Below are 18,026 nucleotides of genomic sequence, written 5' to 3' on the forward strand. Positions count from 1 at the left end.
CTCCCTGATTCTAAGAACAGCACCAGGATTTTATTGAGGAGCCAGTGGTAAAGCTGGGAAGAGATGACCTATTTTTTTTTTTAATTTACTTTCATTTATTCCAAGGATATTTATTGATCACTTATGAGGGTCAAAACACATGAGAAAAGTAAAAATACAAATATGAGGACAAATATAATTTATAAGTGAAGGGACTATTATTTGTGTTACAATAATTACTTTCAAATTCATTCATAGCAGAATTAAGATTTAAAACGTGACAAGTGATTCCAGATTTTTTTTTTTTTTAAGATCAGAAAAATTGTTTTTTTATTAGTCATCCATTTTATACACATCAGTGAATACATGTCAATCCCAATCTCCCAGTTCATCACACCACAACCCCCACCCCCTGCTGCTTCCCCCCTTTGTGTCCATATGTTTTTTCTCTACTTCTGTGTCTCAATTTCTGCTCAGCAAACCGGTTCATCTGTACCATTTTCTAGGTTCCACATCTCTGCATTAATATGCGGTATTTTTCTCTTTCTGACTTAGTTCACTCTGTATGACAGTCTCTATATCCATCCATGTCTCTACAAATGACCCAATTTCGTTCCTTTTTATGGCTGAGTAATATTCCATTGTATATATGTGTCACATCTTCTTTATCCATTCGTCTGTCGATGGGCATTTAGGTTACTTCCATGACATGGCTGTTGTAAATAGTGCTGCAATGAACATTGGGGTGTATCTGTCTTTTTGAATTATGGTTTTCTCTGGGTATATGCCCAGTAGTGGGATTGCTGGGTCATATAGTAATTCTACTTTTAGTTCTTTAAGGAACCTCCATACTGTTCTCCATAGTGGCTGTATCAATTTACATTCCCACCAACAATGCAAGAGGGTTCCCTTTTCTCCACACCCTCTCCAGCATTTGCTGTTTGTAGATTTTCTGATGATGCGCATTCTAACTGGTGTGAGGTGATACCTCATTGTAGTTTTGATTTGCATTTCTCTAATAATTAGTGATGTTGAGCAGCTTTTCACGTGCTTCTTGGCCATCTGTATGTCTTCTTTGGAGAAATGTCTATTTAGGTCTTCTGCTCATTTTTGGATTGGGTTGTTTGTTTTTTTAATATTGAGCTGCATGAGCTGTTTATATATTTTGGAGATTAATCCTTTCTCCAATGATTCATTTGCAAAAATTTTCTCCCATTCTGAGGGCTGTCTTTTCGTCTTGTTTATGGTTTCCTCTGCTGTGCAAAAAGCTTTTAAGTTTCATTAGGTCCCATTTGTTTATTTTTTGTTTTTATTTCCATTACTCTAGGAGGTGGATCAAAAAAGATCTTGCTGTGATTTATGTCAAAGAATGTTCTGCCTATGTTTTCCTCTAAGAGTTTTATAGTGCCTGGGCTTACATTTAGGTCTCTAATCCATTTTGAGTTTATTTTTGCGTACGGTGTTAGGGAGTGTTCTAATTTCATTCTTTTACATGTAGCTGTCCAGTTTTCCCAGCACCACTTACTGAAGAGACTGTCTTTTCTCCACTGTATATCCTTGCCTCCTTTGTCATAGATTAGTTGACCATAGGTGTGCGGGTTTATCTCTGGGTTTTCTATCCTGTTCCATTGATCTTTATTTCTGTTTTTGTGCCAGTACCATATTGTCTTGATTACTGTAGCTTTGTAGTATAGTCTGATGTCAGGGAGTCTGATTCCTCCAGCTCCGTTTTTTTCCCTCAAGACTGCTATGGCTATTCAGGGTCTTTTGTGTCTCCATACAAATTTTAAGATTTTTTGTTCTAGTTCTGTAAAAAATGCCATTGGTAATTTGATAGGGATTGCATTGAATCTGTAGATTGCTTTGGGTAGTAGAGTCATTTTCACAATACTGGTTCTTCCACTCCAAGAAAATGGTATATCTCTCCATCTGTTTATGTCATCTTTAATTTCTTTCATCAGTGTCTTTACAGTTTTCTGCATACAGGTCTTTTGTCTCCCTAGGTAGGTTTATTCCTAGGTATTTTATTCTTTTTGTTGCAGTGGTACATGGGAGAGTTTCCTTAATTTCTCTTTCAGATTTTTCATCATTAGTGTATAGGAATGCAAGAGATTTCTGTGCATTAATTCTGTATCCTGCAACATTACCAAATTCATTGATTAGCTCTAGTAGTTTTCTGGTGGCATCTTTAGGATTCTCTATGTATACTATCATGTCATCTGCAAACAGTTTTACTTCTTCTTTTCCAATTTGTATTCCTTTTATTTCTTTTTCTTCTCTGATTGCCGTGGCTAGGACTTCCAAAACTATGTTGAATAGCAGTGGTGAGAGTGGACATCCTTGTCTTGTTCCTGATCTTAGAGGAAATGCTTTCAGTTTTTCACCATTGAGAATGATGTTTGCTGTGGGTCTGTCATATATGGCCTTTATTATGTTGAAGTAGGTTCTCTCTGTGCCCACTTTCTGGAGCGTTTTTATCATAAATGGGTGTTGAATTTTGTCAAAAGCTTTTTCTGCATCTATTGAGATGATCATATGATCTTTATTCTTCAATTTGTTAATATGATGTATCACATTGATTGATTTGCGTATATTGAAGAATCCTTGCATCCCTGGGATAAATCCCACTTGATCATGGTGTATGATCCTTTTAATGTGTTGTTGGATTCTGTTTGCTAGTATTTTGTTGAGGATATTTGCATCTATCCTCATCAGTGATACTGGTCTGTAATTTTCTTTTTTTGTAGTATCTGTGTCTGGTTTTGGTATCAGGGTGATGGTGGCCTCACAGAATGAGTTTGGGAGTGTTACTTCCTCTGCAATTTTTTGGAAGCATTTAAGAAGGATGGGTGTTAGCTCTTCTCTAAATGTTTGATAGAATTCACCTGTGAAGCCATCTGGTCCTGGACTTTTGTTTGTTGGAAGATTTTTAATCACAGTTTCAATTTCATTACTTGTGATGGGTCTGTTCATATTTTCTATTTCTTCCTGGTTCAGTCTTGGAAGGTTATACCTTTCTAAGAATTTGTCCATTTCTTCCAGGTTGTCCATCTGGTTGGCATAGAGTTGCTTGTAGTAGTCTCTTAGGATGCTTTGTATTTCTGTGGTGTCTGTTGTAACTTCTCCTTTTTCATTTCTAATTTTATTGATTTGAGTCCAGATTCCAGATTTTTGATCAGTCAACATTCGACAGATATTTGAGTGCTATGATTCTAACCTCATGGGAAAAGCCAGTCTGAGACAATGAACAGATGGACAGAAGCAGAAAGGAAGAGCATGTGCCCCTGAGTCTAGTTTCTCCTGAGGCCAGGCCCACCCTGGCCTTTGCACATGTCCTGGGTAGATGGGACCTCTTTCATATAGAAAGGTTAGGTCACACGTCCTGGGTAGATGGGACCTCTTTCATATAGAAAGGTTAGGTTGGGTTCTGGCAGTGGCAACCAAAAGAATCCTACTGATGGAAAGAGAGGATGGAATGCTAGCAATACTCCCTCACCTAACTGATTAGGAAACTGAGGGCTAAGTGACTAGCAGCCCAGGGTTATAAAGTTACAGACCTACACTTTAGGTCTTCAGACTTTCAGTGTGGTGCTCTTTCTTAGTCTCACACTAGGGTTACAGAAATGAAAGTAGCAATGACACTTTTTTATTCTTTTTGCTGTCTGTATTCTCTATAGCACATATTTATTGGTTTACAATAAGAAGAAAAGTTACTTTAAAATGGGTAGGAAGAAAATTTATAGATATTCTCATGTTTACATCAATCAGGACAGATTTTTTTATTTAGCAGAATGGCTTAAAGGCTTAAAAATATCCTCTATTAAAAGGCCAATTTCAATGATAATTCTCTTAAGAGAATTAAAACTCAGTCAGTGGTAAACATCTGCAAAATCAATACGCTAAGAGCATGTTTAAGACTCTCATCTTTTAGCATGTTTCTCATGGATTTCAAAAATATCATACCTTTGTGATGAATGGTGTTATGAAAACAAAAAATACATCATAGAGGAGAAGAAGGCTTAGAAGTATCACACATGACTGTTGAAGAAAGAAACAAATTTAAAGGTCAAACTTCCCATATCTAAATTAAGAGATATTATTTTACAAATACAAATAAACATGTAACATACATTTGAACACTTTTTAAAGGCATTTAATGTTATTACTATTTGTAGTTTTATTCTACAAATCACATTCAAACTTTTATCTGCTTTAAGTCATTCTTTAAAAAAAAAATCACTGAAGGACTTCCCTGGTGGTCCAGTGGTTAAGACTCCGCACTCCAATGCAGCGGGCCTGGGTTCAACCCCTGGTCAGGGAACTAGATCCCACATGCATGCCGCAACTAAGAGTTTGCATGCCACAACTAAGGAGCTGGTGAGCCGCAGCTAAGGAGCCTGCCAGCCGCAACTAAGGAGCACACATGCCGCAACCAAGGAGCAGGCAAGCTGCAACTAAGGAGCCCATGAGCTGCAACTAAGGAGCTGCCTGCCGCAACTAAGGAGCCCACACACAAAAAAATCACTGAATCAAAGAAATGTTCTTCCCTGATATTTAGTCTTGCACAGATTATATGAATTTGGCATATTATATGAATGATTAAAAATATTTTAGCTAGCAAATCAGTGGTTGCTTGGGGTTGGGGATTAGGATTGACTGCTAAAGGGCATGATAGAGCTTTTGAAAAGATAAGGAATATTCTCTAATTGATTGGGATGGTGGTTACAAAGTTACATATTTGTAAAATTTCAACAATTTGTACACTTGAAATGGGTGCATTTAATTATATGTAAATTATACCTTAATAAAGTTGTTTTAAAAAGAAAAAAATTATTTTAGCTAGCAAAGTAGTATACTTTACCTTGAAGTTGGGTAACTTCAGTGTTTTAATTAAATTCAGACAGAAAGCAATCCCTAAGATATCCTGTAAAATCCAAGCCCACCTAAAATCAAAAGAAATTACTCTATTGTTTTACTCAGTTATTTTTAAATGGAACATTTCAAAAGAAACGGATCACTAAAGTAATACTGTTCAATTGCTATGATATGAGTATTCAATTATTAAGCAGCAATTATAACAACAGAAAAACCTCTTATATTCTCCATATTTAGTAATTTACTGTCCTAGTAGAATAATGAATACTACTACTACACTAAGAAAAAGTTGAAAGGCTACCTCAGAAGAATGTATATCAGACATAAGTGCATATTTATCCTTAATCTTTGAATTTATACATGTCTCTTTTAAGAAAGGTAGCTCATAACAAAGGACATTGATGTTAATATACATCCAGATAGCTAAAACATAAAGGAAATGAGAGCTATACAACATATTCTAGCAGAAACTGACAACTGACATGAATAATTATCAATTGATTATCATATCTGAAGCTGCTTAAAATTGTATGAGCTTTGCTCCCAAACTTTAGGCTGTTAAATCCTTTTGGGTATTAATAATTTTATTAATAAACTGTTAAATTTTTTTTTCTGGTTATTCTTCCTGCAAATGGACAGATACCTGTATATTTTCTGATATTTCCTTTCTCACATGAAAGGCAGCATACTCTAGATATTCTTTCATATTTTGCTTTTTTCACTTAAAAATATATCCTGGAAATCATTGCATATTAATTCAGAGAGATCTTCATTCTTTACAGCTGCATTGCACTCCATTGTGTGGCTATGCCATAATTAAGTACATTTTTGAAGCGTATTTCAGCTTAGATGTTTAAATCCTAATTCATTATTTCCTTCTCTAGACAACCTGAAATCCATTAGCACAAGATCTGTTTATTTAAGAATATATTTAGCATGTTTCAAGACTATGATGTTCTGGGATAAAAGCCAAAAAAATCCATAATAATCATAATGAACAATTATCAAGGCAAGATATAAAATAATCCATCCTTAGACTAATCTAAAAGCAAATACAATGAGTATTCATACCTATCTTCATTTCGAAATACAGCCCAAACAACAGCTATTGCTATGCACAGTCCAGAGAGAAAAATAAGTCTCACTTCAATGCTTTTGCCACGACACATAATCCTAAAAGAGAGATTGAAATAGGTTAATTTACCCTGTAGATGAAACACAATGTTCAGTTAATGTGACAAATCAATGTTAGCTACAGTGACAAGAAAACTTTTTAAATATCAATTTAAAAGTCTTGATTTTAAGTACAACAAATGATACATAATAAAATATTTATCAGTTCAGTAGAACTATGATGATGAAAATGCTTTATATCTGTGCTGTCCAATACTGTAGCCACTAGCAACATGTGGTTATTTAGCACTTGAAATGTGGATAATGGGCAACTGAATTTTTAATTTTATTATTTTAATTATTTTAAATTAAAATAGCGACATGCATATTGGACTGCACAGGTTTAAAATAACGCTCCTATTTTTCCTTGTATTATTTTAAATTACAAAAACCAACATTATAGGCTTCCTCATAAGAGATACATACATGCACTGTCCACATGGTATCTTCTGAATTAGTGCAGCAAGACAGTTGTACAGACTCATCGCTGATGCTATGCAGAAAATTGCTATCATAACATAAACTAGAAAAAAAAAGACACTAAATTATATGAGAACAGAAAGAAACATGATAAGAAAATATTTATACAATCAATATTAATTCTTTAGCTTTTCTACTGGATCATAATACTTTCAATGCAGAGACCATACCATAATCTGAATTGGTTACTAAACTGAAAATATTTAGATCTTGAGCTTTAAGGGTGGGTATTTTATGTGTTGTTTTAGTTCCATTACACACTGGTAGGATTTCTTTAGGGGCTGAAGCTGGCTCCACATTTTCTTTTTTAAAAAATTTACTATTTTTTTTTTTAATTGAACTATAGTTGATTTACAATATTGTATTAGTTTCAGGTGTACAGCTTCAGATTCTTTTCCATTATAGGTTATTACAAGATATTAAATATAGTTCCCTGTGCTATACAGTAAATCTTTGTTTATCTTTTTAATATATAGTGGTGTGTATCTGTTAATCCCATACTCCTAATTTATCCCTCCCCCTTCCCTTTCCCCTTTGGTAACCATAAGTTTCTTTTCTATGTCTGTGAGCCTGTTTCTGATTTGTAAATAAGTTGATTTGTATTATCTTTTAGATTCCACATATGTGATATCATATAATATTAGTCTTTCTGTCTGACTTACTTCACTTAGCATGACAATCTCTAGGTCCATCCATGTTACTGCAAATGGCATTATTTCATTCTTTTTAATGGCTGAATAATATTACACTGTGTGTGTGTGTGTGTGTGTATATATACATATATATACCACATCTTCTTTATCTATTCATCTACAGATGGGTACTTAGGTTGCTTTCATAATTTGGCTATTGTAAATAATGCTGCAATGAACATAGGGGTGCATATAACTTTTCTAATTAGGTTTTTGTTTTCTTAGAATAAATACCCAGAAGTGGAATTGCTGGATCATATGGTAGCTCTAATTTTAGTTTTTAAGGAACCTCCATACTGTTTTCATAGTGGCTGCACCAATTTACATTCCCACCAACAGTGTAGGAGGGTTTCCTTTTCTCCACACCCTCTCCAACATTTATTTGTAGACTTTTTGAAGATGGCCACTCTGACAGGTGTGAGATGAAACCTCATTGTAGTTTTGATTTGCATTTTTCTAATAATTAGCGATGTTGAGCATCTTCTCAAGTGCCTATTGACCATCTGTATGTCTTCTTTGGAGAAATGTCTATTTAGGTCTTCTGCCCATTTTTGGATTGGGTTGTCTGTTTTTTTGATATTGAGTTGTATGAGCTGTTTGTGTATTTTGGATATTAACCCCTTGTTGGTTGCATCTTTTGCAAATATTTTCTCCCAGTCCATAGGTTGTCTTTTCATTTTGTTTATGGTTTCCTTTGCTGTGCAAAAGCTTGTAAGTTTGATTAGGTCCCATTTGTTTATTTTTGCTTTTATTTCTTTTGCGCTCGGAGACTGATTTAAGAAAATATTGCTACGATTTATGTCAGTGGCTCTGCATTTTCTATCATTCAATGATTCAAACTCACATGTTTGTTAAAGACGTCTATAAAGTGAGTTGTAGACATTTGTGAGTATTTAATTTAAATGTAACGAATGGAGCAATTAATAAAACATTATAAATGCTTTTTAAATTGCAGCTTAAGGATGAGAACTGACACCTACCTTAGACGTTAATCATGATGTCTATATTTTCCTATGGTAGAATTTATCTCTAACAACTTTATATGTGGTAAAACTAAATCCACTTAAACAAACCTCTTTGTCTAGATACCATACTAAGGTAGTTAAAATTCACAAATGTTTTTTTATATTAGCTATACTTATTTGAGAATTATTTAAAATTAAAAACATTTGATCTCACTATTGTTAAAAAGGGGGAGAAATTATTGTACTCTAAAAGTGTTCGTTTTCTGAACTTTCTCAAAATTTCACAATGGAAATACAAATTTTAACTGAATTTTGCAAATTCCACTAGATTTCAGAAAACTATAACTGTTTTGTATGTGAGAAAAGAGAGTAAACTAGAGACAGTAAATAAGGGATAGACACTTTCTAATTGGTGATCTTGGACAAATTATTTTTTCGTTTCCTTATTATTCGTTATTGTTATTATTGGATATATATGGTAATCTGAGTAGTAAGATTGACAGTCAAAGATTGCCAAGTTGAGTTTGGTTAGTCATCCACCAAAGGTCTCCAACCCAACATTAAAACTCTGGTGGAAATCATGCTCTGGAGGCCCTAAGAGAGTTTTAAGGTGTCGCATTCAATGTCATACTATACCTAAGAAAATGATTTGACATGAGAAAGAATTTGGTTAATATAACTATCTTTAGTTACTTTCTTGAGTATGACAACATAAAATGGTAAGGAGAACCTTAGCAATTTAGTACATTGAACATATTAAGAAATGGCAGCAATTTTAGCCATAACAAACCATTTGAAAGTATATTAAATCTTGCAATATCACACACCCTTGTCAGAGTCATAATTAAATCCCATGTCCTAGGATAACCATGAGGTTAATTGATCTTCCTCCTACATTGAAAATTACAGTTATAAGCAGGGTTAACTTTTTAAATAAGGATGAGTTTAAGGAAATTCCTTACCAAAAATGAACACATGCTTTAGGGTAAGGTAGAAAAATCTCTTTTTTCTGTCATAGACCACTATATATATCAACTGAGGGTCAGACACAAACAATTGAAAGCTGAGAATTAAATCAGAAAAATTAGCTGTACAATGACGACCTAATACAAATATCACCCTGGTATCCACTCTCCCAGCAACATATTGAAATATGAGTGATATTCAAAGAAAAAATTTTCTAATTGGAAATATATGTCCTAAGTATAGTTTTAAAACTGCTGCCATAGGACAGGAGAAATTGAACAATAAGCTGAAACTAACCTTGGGGCCTCAGTTTTCTAGTCCAGAAACTTATACTAATATTCTCTAAATAAGCATTGTAGCCTGTGGTGGTTTTTACAAAGGTTTTAAATTCTCATCAGGCACACTCTCTTTTTCCCCGGGCTCCCTCCTCTTTTTGCTATATGTTGGCCACAAATAGCAAATTTCCATCCTATCAGACCACTAAGAAGACTGGCCAGGGGATGGGCAAGCCATTATCCTACCTTCTTAAAGGAAAAAGTATAATTTATTCTCTAGACCACAGGCAAGTACCTGTGTGTTTTTAGATGTAGTATGATCTTAAATGTTTATATAAGTAAAACAAAATTGGAGCAATACAACATCTTGGTTTGCAAAATGACAAAAAGAACAAACCACACTTTGGGGGTAAGCACAAGCAATAAATTCGTAATTTGAATAATCTTCTATTTCATATAACTATGTATAGCCACCAAGAAATCCTTAGTCTGCTGCTTAGATACTGGCCTATTATGCTTTAACTGCAGAGAGGGAAACTTAGGGGCCATAGCAATTCTTTCAAGTCATCCATGAAGAAGTGTTCTTATTTCAAGACACAGTATATTTTTTTCCTTTTTTTTTTTTTTAAATTGGGGTATAGTTGCTTTACAATGTTGTGCTAGCTTCTGCTGTACAGTGAAGTGAATCGGCTATACGTATACATACATCCCCTCTTTTCTGGATTTCTTTCCTATCTAGGTCACCACAGAGCATTAGTAGAGTTCTCTGTGCTATACAGTAGGTTCTCATTAGTTATCTATTTTATACATATTAGTGTATATATGTCAATCCCAATCTCCCAATTCATCCCATCCTCCCTTCCCACCTTGGTGTCCATACGTTTGTTCTCTACATCTGTAGGACACACTACTTTTTAATTTATACTATTTAAAAATTGTTTTCTTTTTTAAAAAAATTTTTATTGGGGTATAGTTGTTTTAAAATGTTGTGTTAGTTTCTACTGTACAGCAAAGTGAGGTAGAGCTCCCTGTGCTATACAGCAGGTTCTTATTAGTCATCTATTTTATACATACTAGTGCATATATGTCAATCCCAATCTCCCAATTCACCCCATCCTCCCTTCCCACCTTGGTGCCCATACGTTTGTTCTCTACATCTGTAGGACACGCTATTTGTTAATTTTTACTATTTAAAAATTTTTTTTCTTTTCTTTTTTAAAAGTTTTTTATTGGGGTATAGTTGTTTTAAAATGTTGTGTTAGTTTCTACTGCACAGCAAAGTGAAGTAGAGTTCCCTGTGCTATACAGCAGGTTCTTACTAGTTATCTATTTTATACATATTAGTGCATATATGTCAATCCCAATCTCCCAATTCATCCCATCCTCCCTTCCCACCTTGGTGTCCATACGTTTGTTCTCTACATCTGTAGGACACACTATTTGTTAATTTTTACTATTTAAAAAATTTTTTTCTTTTCTTTTTTAAAAATTTTTTTATTGGGGTATAGTTGTTTTAAAATGTTGTTAGTTTCTACTGCACAGCAAAGTGAAGTAGAGTTCCCTGTGCTATACAGCAGGTTCTTATTAGTCATCTATTTTATACATAGTAGTGCATACATGTCAATCCCAACCTCCCAGTTCATCCCACCACTACCCCCACACCGGACACAGTATTTTTTTAATTGGAATATTTTTTTCTTATCCCAAAGTAATAGGGGCCTAACACTTCTGACAGTTTAAAAAGTTCATATCACTCTTTAACTATTCACTTAAGTTCTCCAGGTAGAATGCCTTAAAGGAAAAGATGAATCTGGCAAAGTAAATAAAAAGATGTATGCTAAAAGTAGCAAATATAAAATATGATTTCTTACCCAACCATTTGTAGAAGAAATAAAGTAAGACCATCATAATACAGCAGATGACCACAAATATTACAACTGTTAGAGGACTAAAAGTAAAATATTCTTCCTTCTTTTTCCTCATTTCTCTATCTTCAGTGTTTGTCACTGCCTTCATGCTTTCCCTGCATAAACATAAACAGGAACTTCAGCAAATCTCTGCCAAGTATAGCTATTTTAAAAATCTATCTCTAACACCAACTTAGATTTGTTTCTGATTACAAAGTAATATACTTAAAAATTACACACCAAAAAGAAATATTTAATCTAGAAAGTAAAAACTCCCTATAATTCTACCCTCAAGAGTTGATCTGTTATTAACCACTAACTTTTGAAATAAAATTTTTTTCTGGAGGCATAATTGTTGAAACAGATGACATTTATTACATAAACAAATTAATGTTTATATTATCTAATTTGGAAACTACATTGACATAATAAGTTTCAAATGATAACCAATTCTTTTTATACACTTAATATTACCAACTTGCAGATAGGAAAGTACTTTTAAAATTAGCTTCTCTTCAATGTAAAACACTAAATTCTTCTCTCAGTCAACTCAGTATTTTCTATATGTCTGTTCAGTGCTCACTGACATATTATGAAGGATTCAAAAGGAGTTCAAGACATAGCTTTGTCCTAACTTGATATAAGATAGCAAAATAGTTTCTAATTCTCCCAACAACCTTGCTGGGTCACACAGCTAATAAAAGGCAGACACAGGAGTTGAAGAGGAAAGGGTCACAAGCTTCTTCTGTTGAGCAGTCAGTCTCTGTTCTGTCACCTAATTGTCTCTTCCCAGTTATATGGAACCCACTACGTACTTTTCCAGCTCCAGTTCCTTCAACTCTGGTCTACTAAATTCTGTTCCCTTTTCGTATATCCTGACCCTTTTCATCAGGTCCGGGCTCAATACAAACTTTAGGTTAAAAAAAGATTTATTTCTATGAAACTGTACATTTGCCAAACTGCTTATTTACCAACATGCCACTTTCTTATTAGAAAACTGTGGATTGGGATGGTTACTATTCTAGGCATCTGTGACTCTAGGGAGGCTGCCTGGGAAAAGAGCTGGGAGAGGGTTTGAGGAGAGACACACAGTACCTCCCTGAAACTGTAGAGCTGGATGACAGGGTATTAACAAAAGTTTCAATGAAAGTAGTATCTGAGTGGGAAAACATGCCAACCTTTGGTATCTATCATTGCAAACAGATTCATTTAAAGACATTTCTATCACAGAACATATATAAGCCATAATAATCAAAGAGTCATATATTCATATTCAGTGTACTAAAAAGCACCAGGCAATTTCTTGAAGGAAAACATATACTAGATTTATATCATGTTAAAATAATATAATTCATCTTTTTAAAAAATTGTACTCTTAAATCAGCTCAAGAGCCACATGCAATGGGAAGCTAAGCTTTCTTTCCTGCCATCTTGAGTTTATGATGAGAACCAGTTATAAGAAGGACTCATTATAATAGACTTTAACTCTCTACTGAAAAGTCTTTATACAGAATCAAGGCATTTTTCCCTTTTGCAAAAAGTACCTCTTTCATTTGGCAGGGTAATTCTGGGTTATGAGATCCTGTTCTGATAAATTTTCCATTCCCTAAGCCTTATTCTCTTTTCCCTTTTCTTTCAGTCTAACTCTCTTTACTTGCTAAATAACAGTCCTTGTGTTATTTTTTAAATTAAGATATAATTGACATAACATCATATTAGTTTCAGATGTATGACACGATTTGATATTTGTATACATTGCAAAATGATCACCACAATAAGTCTAGTTCACATCCATCACCACACAGTTAAAACATTTTTTTTTCTTGTGATGAGAACTTTTAAGAACTATTTTCTTAGTAACTTTCAAATATGCAGTACAGTATTATTAACTATAGTCACCATGCTGTACATTACATCCCCAGGACTTATTTATTTTATAACAGGATGTTTGTACCTTTTAAGCACCTTCACCCATTTTGCCCCCTCCCCACCTCCCCACCTCTGGTAACCACCAATCTGTTCTCTGCTCTATGAGTTCTTTTTTTTTTTTTTTTAAGATTCCACACATAAATGAGATCATTTGGTATTTCTTTGTCTGACTTATTTCACTTAGCATAATGCCATCAAAATCCAGCCATGTTGTTGCGAACGGTCCTTATGTCCTCAATAATTCTACTTTTTAAGAAACTTTCTCCATTTTATTACTGATTCATACTCTCTTTCTCTATACTGTCACCCCACCACCACCAACACACACACTTAGTTCTTTCTATCTTTATCCTGCTCTTAGAATCAGCCTCCTCAATTTCAAAATCCATAATCCTGCAGGTAAAGGACATCTCCTCTCCCAACCTGGCTACTGAAGGCAACACATTCTTTGTTTTTGCCCATCGTGTTTTATGAATAAAACAACTTATACGTGCTGCTCTCCCACCTCCAATTTTCTTGAGGAGGAACCTGCCCTGACATATATATGAAGCTTGCCTTGTTAACTCAAAGTGTGGTCCATGGGCCAGTTTGTCAAAAATGCAGTCTCAGCACGCATCCCAAGCCTACTAAATCTGAATTTTTAAAAATTTTAATGAGCTCTCAAGACAGTTTGTATGCACATTACAGTTTGAGAAGCACTACTCTAGAGAAGAAACAATTTACATAATAATGTAAGTATAGTGAAGATGTATATTAAATGGAAAAACATTTTCAATGAATCAGTAGCTTTTGGGAAATTATTTATAATGTTTCACCATATAATCTAGAAAATGATTTTGGAGATCTTACATACTATGCTTTATAAAGATTAATAATGAAGAAAAATAATGCTTACTCATGTGAAATCATGTGACTAATACATGCTGAAATGTGTTTTCCAAATATGTAAAATATTTTAAGCTCAATACTCTAGGAATCTACACTTGTTAAACCCTAGACTTCTCTCTTGATGAAAGTCAATCAAATTTTAGTACTTTAAGAAATTACAAATAAGCTTATTAGCTTCGGCTAGCATCAAGTAAGCCCTTTTTAATGGAATCTATAGATCAATTCACAAGTGAATATATCGTCCTTTATGCATAAAATAATATGCTCCGAGCACAATTTTTTACTCAGAGTTATAAATATGAACTGATCCTTCTAAACTACATTGCTGGGACTTTCCTGGTGGTCCAGTGGTAAAGAATCTGCCTTATAATGCAGGGAATGCGGGTTCGATCCCTGGTCAGGGAACTAAGATCCCAAATGCCGCGGGGCAATTAAGCCTGTGTGCCACAACTACTGAGCTCATGCACCACAACTAGAGCCCGCATGCCGCAAACTACAGAGCCCATGTGCTCTGGAGCCTGTGTGCCACAACTAGAGAGAAGCCTGTGCCCCAACAAGAGATCCCGCATGGCTCAACGAAGATCCCGCGTACCACAACTAAGACCCGATGCAGCCAAAAATAAATTAAATAAATAAATAATAAATAAATCTTTAAAAAAATAAACTACATTGCTTGTTTTAGTCTATAGCCAAAGGTACGTAACTGTAAGAAGACTGGGCCTAGGTTGTTATTAAATAGAGAAATCTAAATTTCACATACATTTGGCATTTCTGTATTTAAATTAAAATATGGACATGTTTAATTAATATCCTTAGAATTCCTAAAGCATTAAATAGAATGATGAGGTCACATTGTAATGACTCAACTCAGGAGGAGCTGAAAAACTTCCCACCTTCTCTGTTTATTTTCTTCCAGTCTAAATAAATAGGCACATTAGAATGTTAACTATCTCCACCTTTTCTGGGAGAGGTAATTAAACATTTTAATTTAAGAGTCTTTGGTGAAATTTCAATGTTTCCTTGCCAGCAGAAGAACAAGAGGAACCTATGACTCCCTTCTTCTCAGTGAAAAGTTAAAGACCTGTATGAGGACAAACCTGCAATCTAATCGTCAGCACTATATTCTAAGAACAAGCAGAACTTTAAGTGTTGTTACACGATAAAATGATTAACAAACAATTTTTAACCATTTATCTTAAAAACAATGAAGTTTAATTAAGCTTACAATTCAATTAGCCCACTCCAGTATCCTCCTAATGCCACAGTGAACACAGCAATTACAAAAATAACCACCATAGTATAGTCAAAGTTAGGCCACGATGGAGAATACATTTTCACAGTAATGTTATCTCCGAGAGTCTGAAAGGCAAAATAACAGTTAATACACTGGAATTAGTTTTCTTTTTACTATAGCATATGGCAGCAATATTCCAATTTCATTCTGGAATGGACACTATACATAAGATAGCCAAGAATAATAGAACTGTTTTGACAACATGATATATAGTCTCTTGTCAAAATTATGAGGCTATGCTTTGGTTTATTAAATCTTGAAAGTGCAATGTTCTACACAATCACATTTTGTTCAAGGATTTAAAGTTAAATGATACAACCCAAAGATTTTTAAAGAGGTCAAAGTAAAGAAATATCCCTTCTAAAGTCAGGACTCTAAAACACCTTGTGCTCAATGGGGGGTGAATACTTTCCAAATAAAAACTTGATAGGCCTTTATAACTTCTTGTTAGCAAATGGAACATATATAATAATTTAAATTAAATATCATGGTTAAAAGTAAGAAGTTGTACTATTTATAAACTTTATCTAATATATAATTACTAATTTACCTGCTTCATATCTTTAAAGTCTTTGTGGTTTATAAATGCAATCAGTATTTTCACATCATGAAATTCAGATTTGTTCCCTGAGGGAGGAAACTAAAAGAAAAAAACATACTGTGAAGACTTATGAACTACTAGTGTATTTACAGAATAAAATACAAGTTATTCATTAAATACAAACATTACATCTTTTTAAAGTTATAAAACGAAGTTTCATGTGTTCTTAATGTTATAGTAAGAGTTCTCAAACTGGAATCCTTTTAGCATAAACTTAAACTGATACTTTACACACACATACACACACACACATTCCTAACATAGTCTTGTCTACTTTAGGAATGGAAAAGAAACAAAATTTTCCAATTAAACACCTATCATAACCAGAATGTTTATTTAAAAAGAATCCTACCATCAGATTATTCAAAACTCAGCCCCTACACCACACACAAAGAAGGTAGTTCAATTCCTGTGAAATTTGATATCATGAACTCAAAAGAAGTTATTATAGTTTTATAACTTACGAGGACACTGTTATTGGCAACCAACAATGCTTCAGCACCTCCTGTTTGTGCAATTCTGGCTTTTTCAAGAAAATGGCAGGTTCCCCACTGTACCACAACTGCTTTGTTCTTTATTCCATCAGGAGGAATATCAGAAAGGTTGCACAGTGGTGTGGTAGTCAGATTCATCAAACTAATGGAAGTCTGGAAAGAAGAAATGTCTTTAATATTATAAATATCATATTTCCCCCTAAAAGCATTCAATGGCAAAGTGTCAACATTGGTTTAATACAAGGTTCTTTTTTTTTTTTTAATTTTATTTATTTACTTATTTTTGGCTGTGTTGGGTCTTCATTGCTGCAAGCGGGCTTTCTCTAGTTGTGGTGAGCGGGGGCTACTCTTCATTGCGGTGCGTGGGCTTCTCATTATGGTGGCTTCTCTTGTTGCGGAGCACGGGCTCTAGTCACGCGGGCTTCAGTAGTTGTGGCACGTGGGCTCAGTAGTTGTGGCTCGCGTGGCTCGCGGGCTCTAGAGCACAGGCTCAGTAGTTGTGGAGCACAGGCTTAGGTGCTCCGTGGCATGCGGGATCTTCCCAGACCAGGGCTCGAACCCGTGTCCTCTGCATTGGCAGGTGGATTCTTAACCACTGTGCCACCAGGGAAGTCCCAAGGTTCTTTTAAATTAGAAATATTTGATGACAATCAGGCTTTGAGGCAAGTATTTTTAAATTCTCTAACTTGCTTTTCTCACAGAGAGAAATACTTAAGCAAAAGCAATAAATATTTATTAATCATAATATAACTAGTTTACATGCTAAAACATAATAATCACTCATTCTTACCATTCAATATTTTTATGTTTATAAATAAATAGAAGCTGTGATTTACTTACTGCATTTTCTAGGGTACTTGGAAGAGCTGTCCAATAAGGGTTATATAGCATGCAGTAGTCCTTAGATGGTGAAGGCATGTCATTTCCAGATGCATGCAGGATTGCTTCCTGAGCAGCTGTCTAGGACACAAACAATAATTTTCACGGTGGCAATAATTCGGCTTGCCAAGAACTAAGGATTTTAATAAAGCTATTTATATACAGGTTTGACCACATTTCCTTAAGGGGGAAGGTCCTCCAATAAATTGATTTCTTCTTGTTTGAGGAAATGGTAAAACTGTACATGGTTGCCCAGAACACACTCTTTAAGGAAGGTAAGTCACTTTCTTACAGGCCCTTGTTATAAGGGCCATATCCCAGGGAGGAATCTTGTTATGATTTTATAAGTTCAATACTCCCTTTACAGTCTGAAACTTTATTTCCCAATCTCTTATGAGTTATTATTCCATTGTTCATATTCTATAAAAGAAAATGCACTTGAAGTCCCTCAACCTATATTACCTTCCATATTCTACGAGTAACTAGAGCAAAAAAAAAAAGGTATCATTATTTCTAAGTTCTATCTTTGGAAGAGAACCAGAGAAACTGGAAATCTCAAGTTTTCAAGACCCTGCAACTGCCTATTCCAAAAGACCAGTCTAGAGTTTAGAGTGGAAAAAGAAGATATA

General features: G+C 34.4%; 1 protein-coding gene across 3 annotated transcripts in view; it reads right to left on the bottom strand.

Annotated features, from left to right (window-relative positions):
- Window positions 1-18,026, bottom strand: part of SPPL2A (signal peptide peptidase like 2A) — a 52,458-nt gene that overhangs the window by 17,505 nt on the left and 16,927 nt on the right. For all 3 annotated transcript variants that reach the window (XM_068551522.1, XM_068551531.1, XM_068551519.1), the window contains exons 2-10: window positions 17,359-17,478; window positions 16,489-16,671; window positions 15,974-16,063; window positions 15,355-15,488; window positions 11,277-11,428; window positions 6,454-6,550; window positions 5,926-6,027; window positions 4,841-4,922; window positions 3,943-4,017 (exon numbers count right to left, since the gene is read on the bottom strand). In XM_068551522.1, coding sequence (XP_068407623.1) covers window positions 3,943-4,017; window positions 4,841-4,922; window positions 5,926-6,027; window positions 6,454-6,550; window positions 11,277-11,428; window positions 15,355-15,488; window positions 15,974-16,063; window positions 16,489-16,671; window positions 17,359-17,478 — 1,035 coding nt within the window. The remainder of the gene's footprint in view (window positions 1-3,942; window positions 4,018-4,840; window positions 4,923-5,925; window positions 6,028-6,453; window positions 6,551-11,276; window positions 11,429-15,354; window positions 15,489-15,973; window positions 16,064-16,488; window positions 16,672-17,358; window positions 17,479-18,026) is intronic.

The sequence above is a fragment of the Eschrichtius robustus genome, chromosome 1, assembly GCF_028021215.1.
Source record: "Eschrichtius robustus isolate mEscRob2 chromosome 1, mEscRob2.pri, whole genome shotgun sequence".
Lineage (NCBI taxonomy): Eukaryota > Metazoa > Chordata > Mammalia > Artiodactyla > Eschrichtiidae > Eschrichtius > Eschrichtius robustus.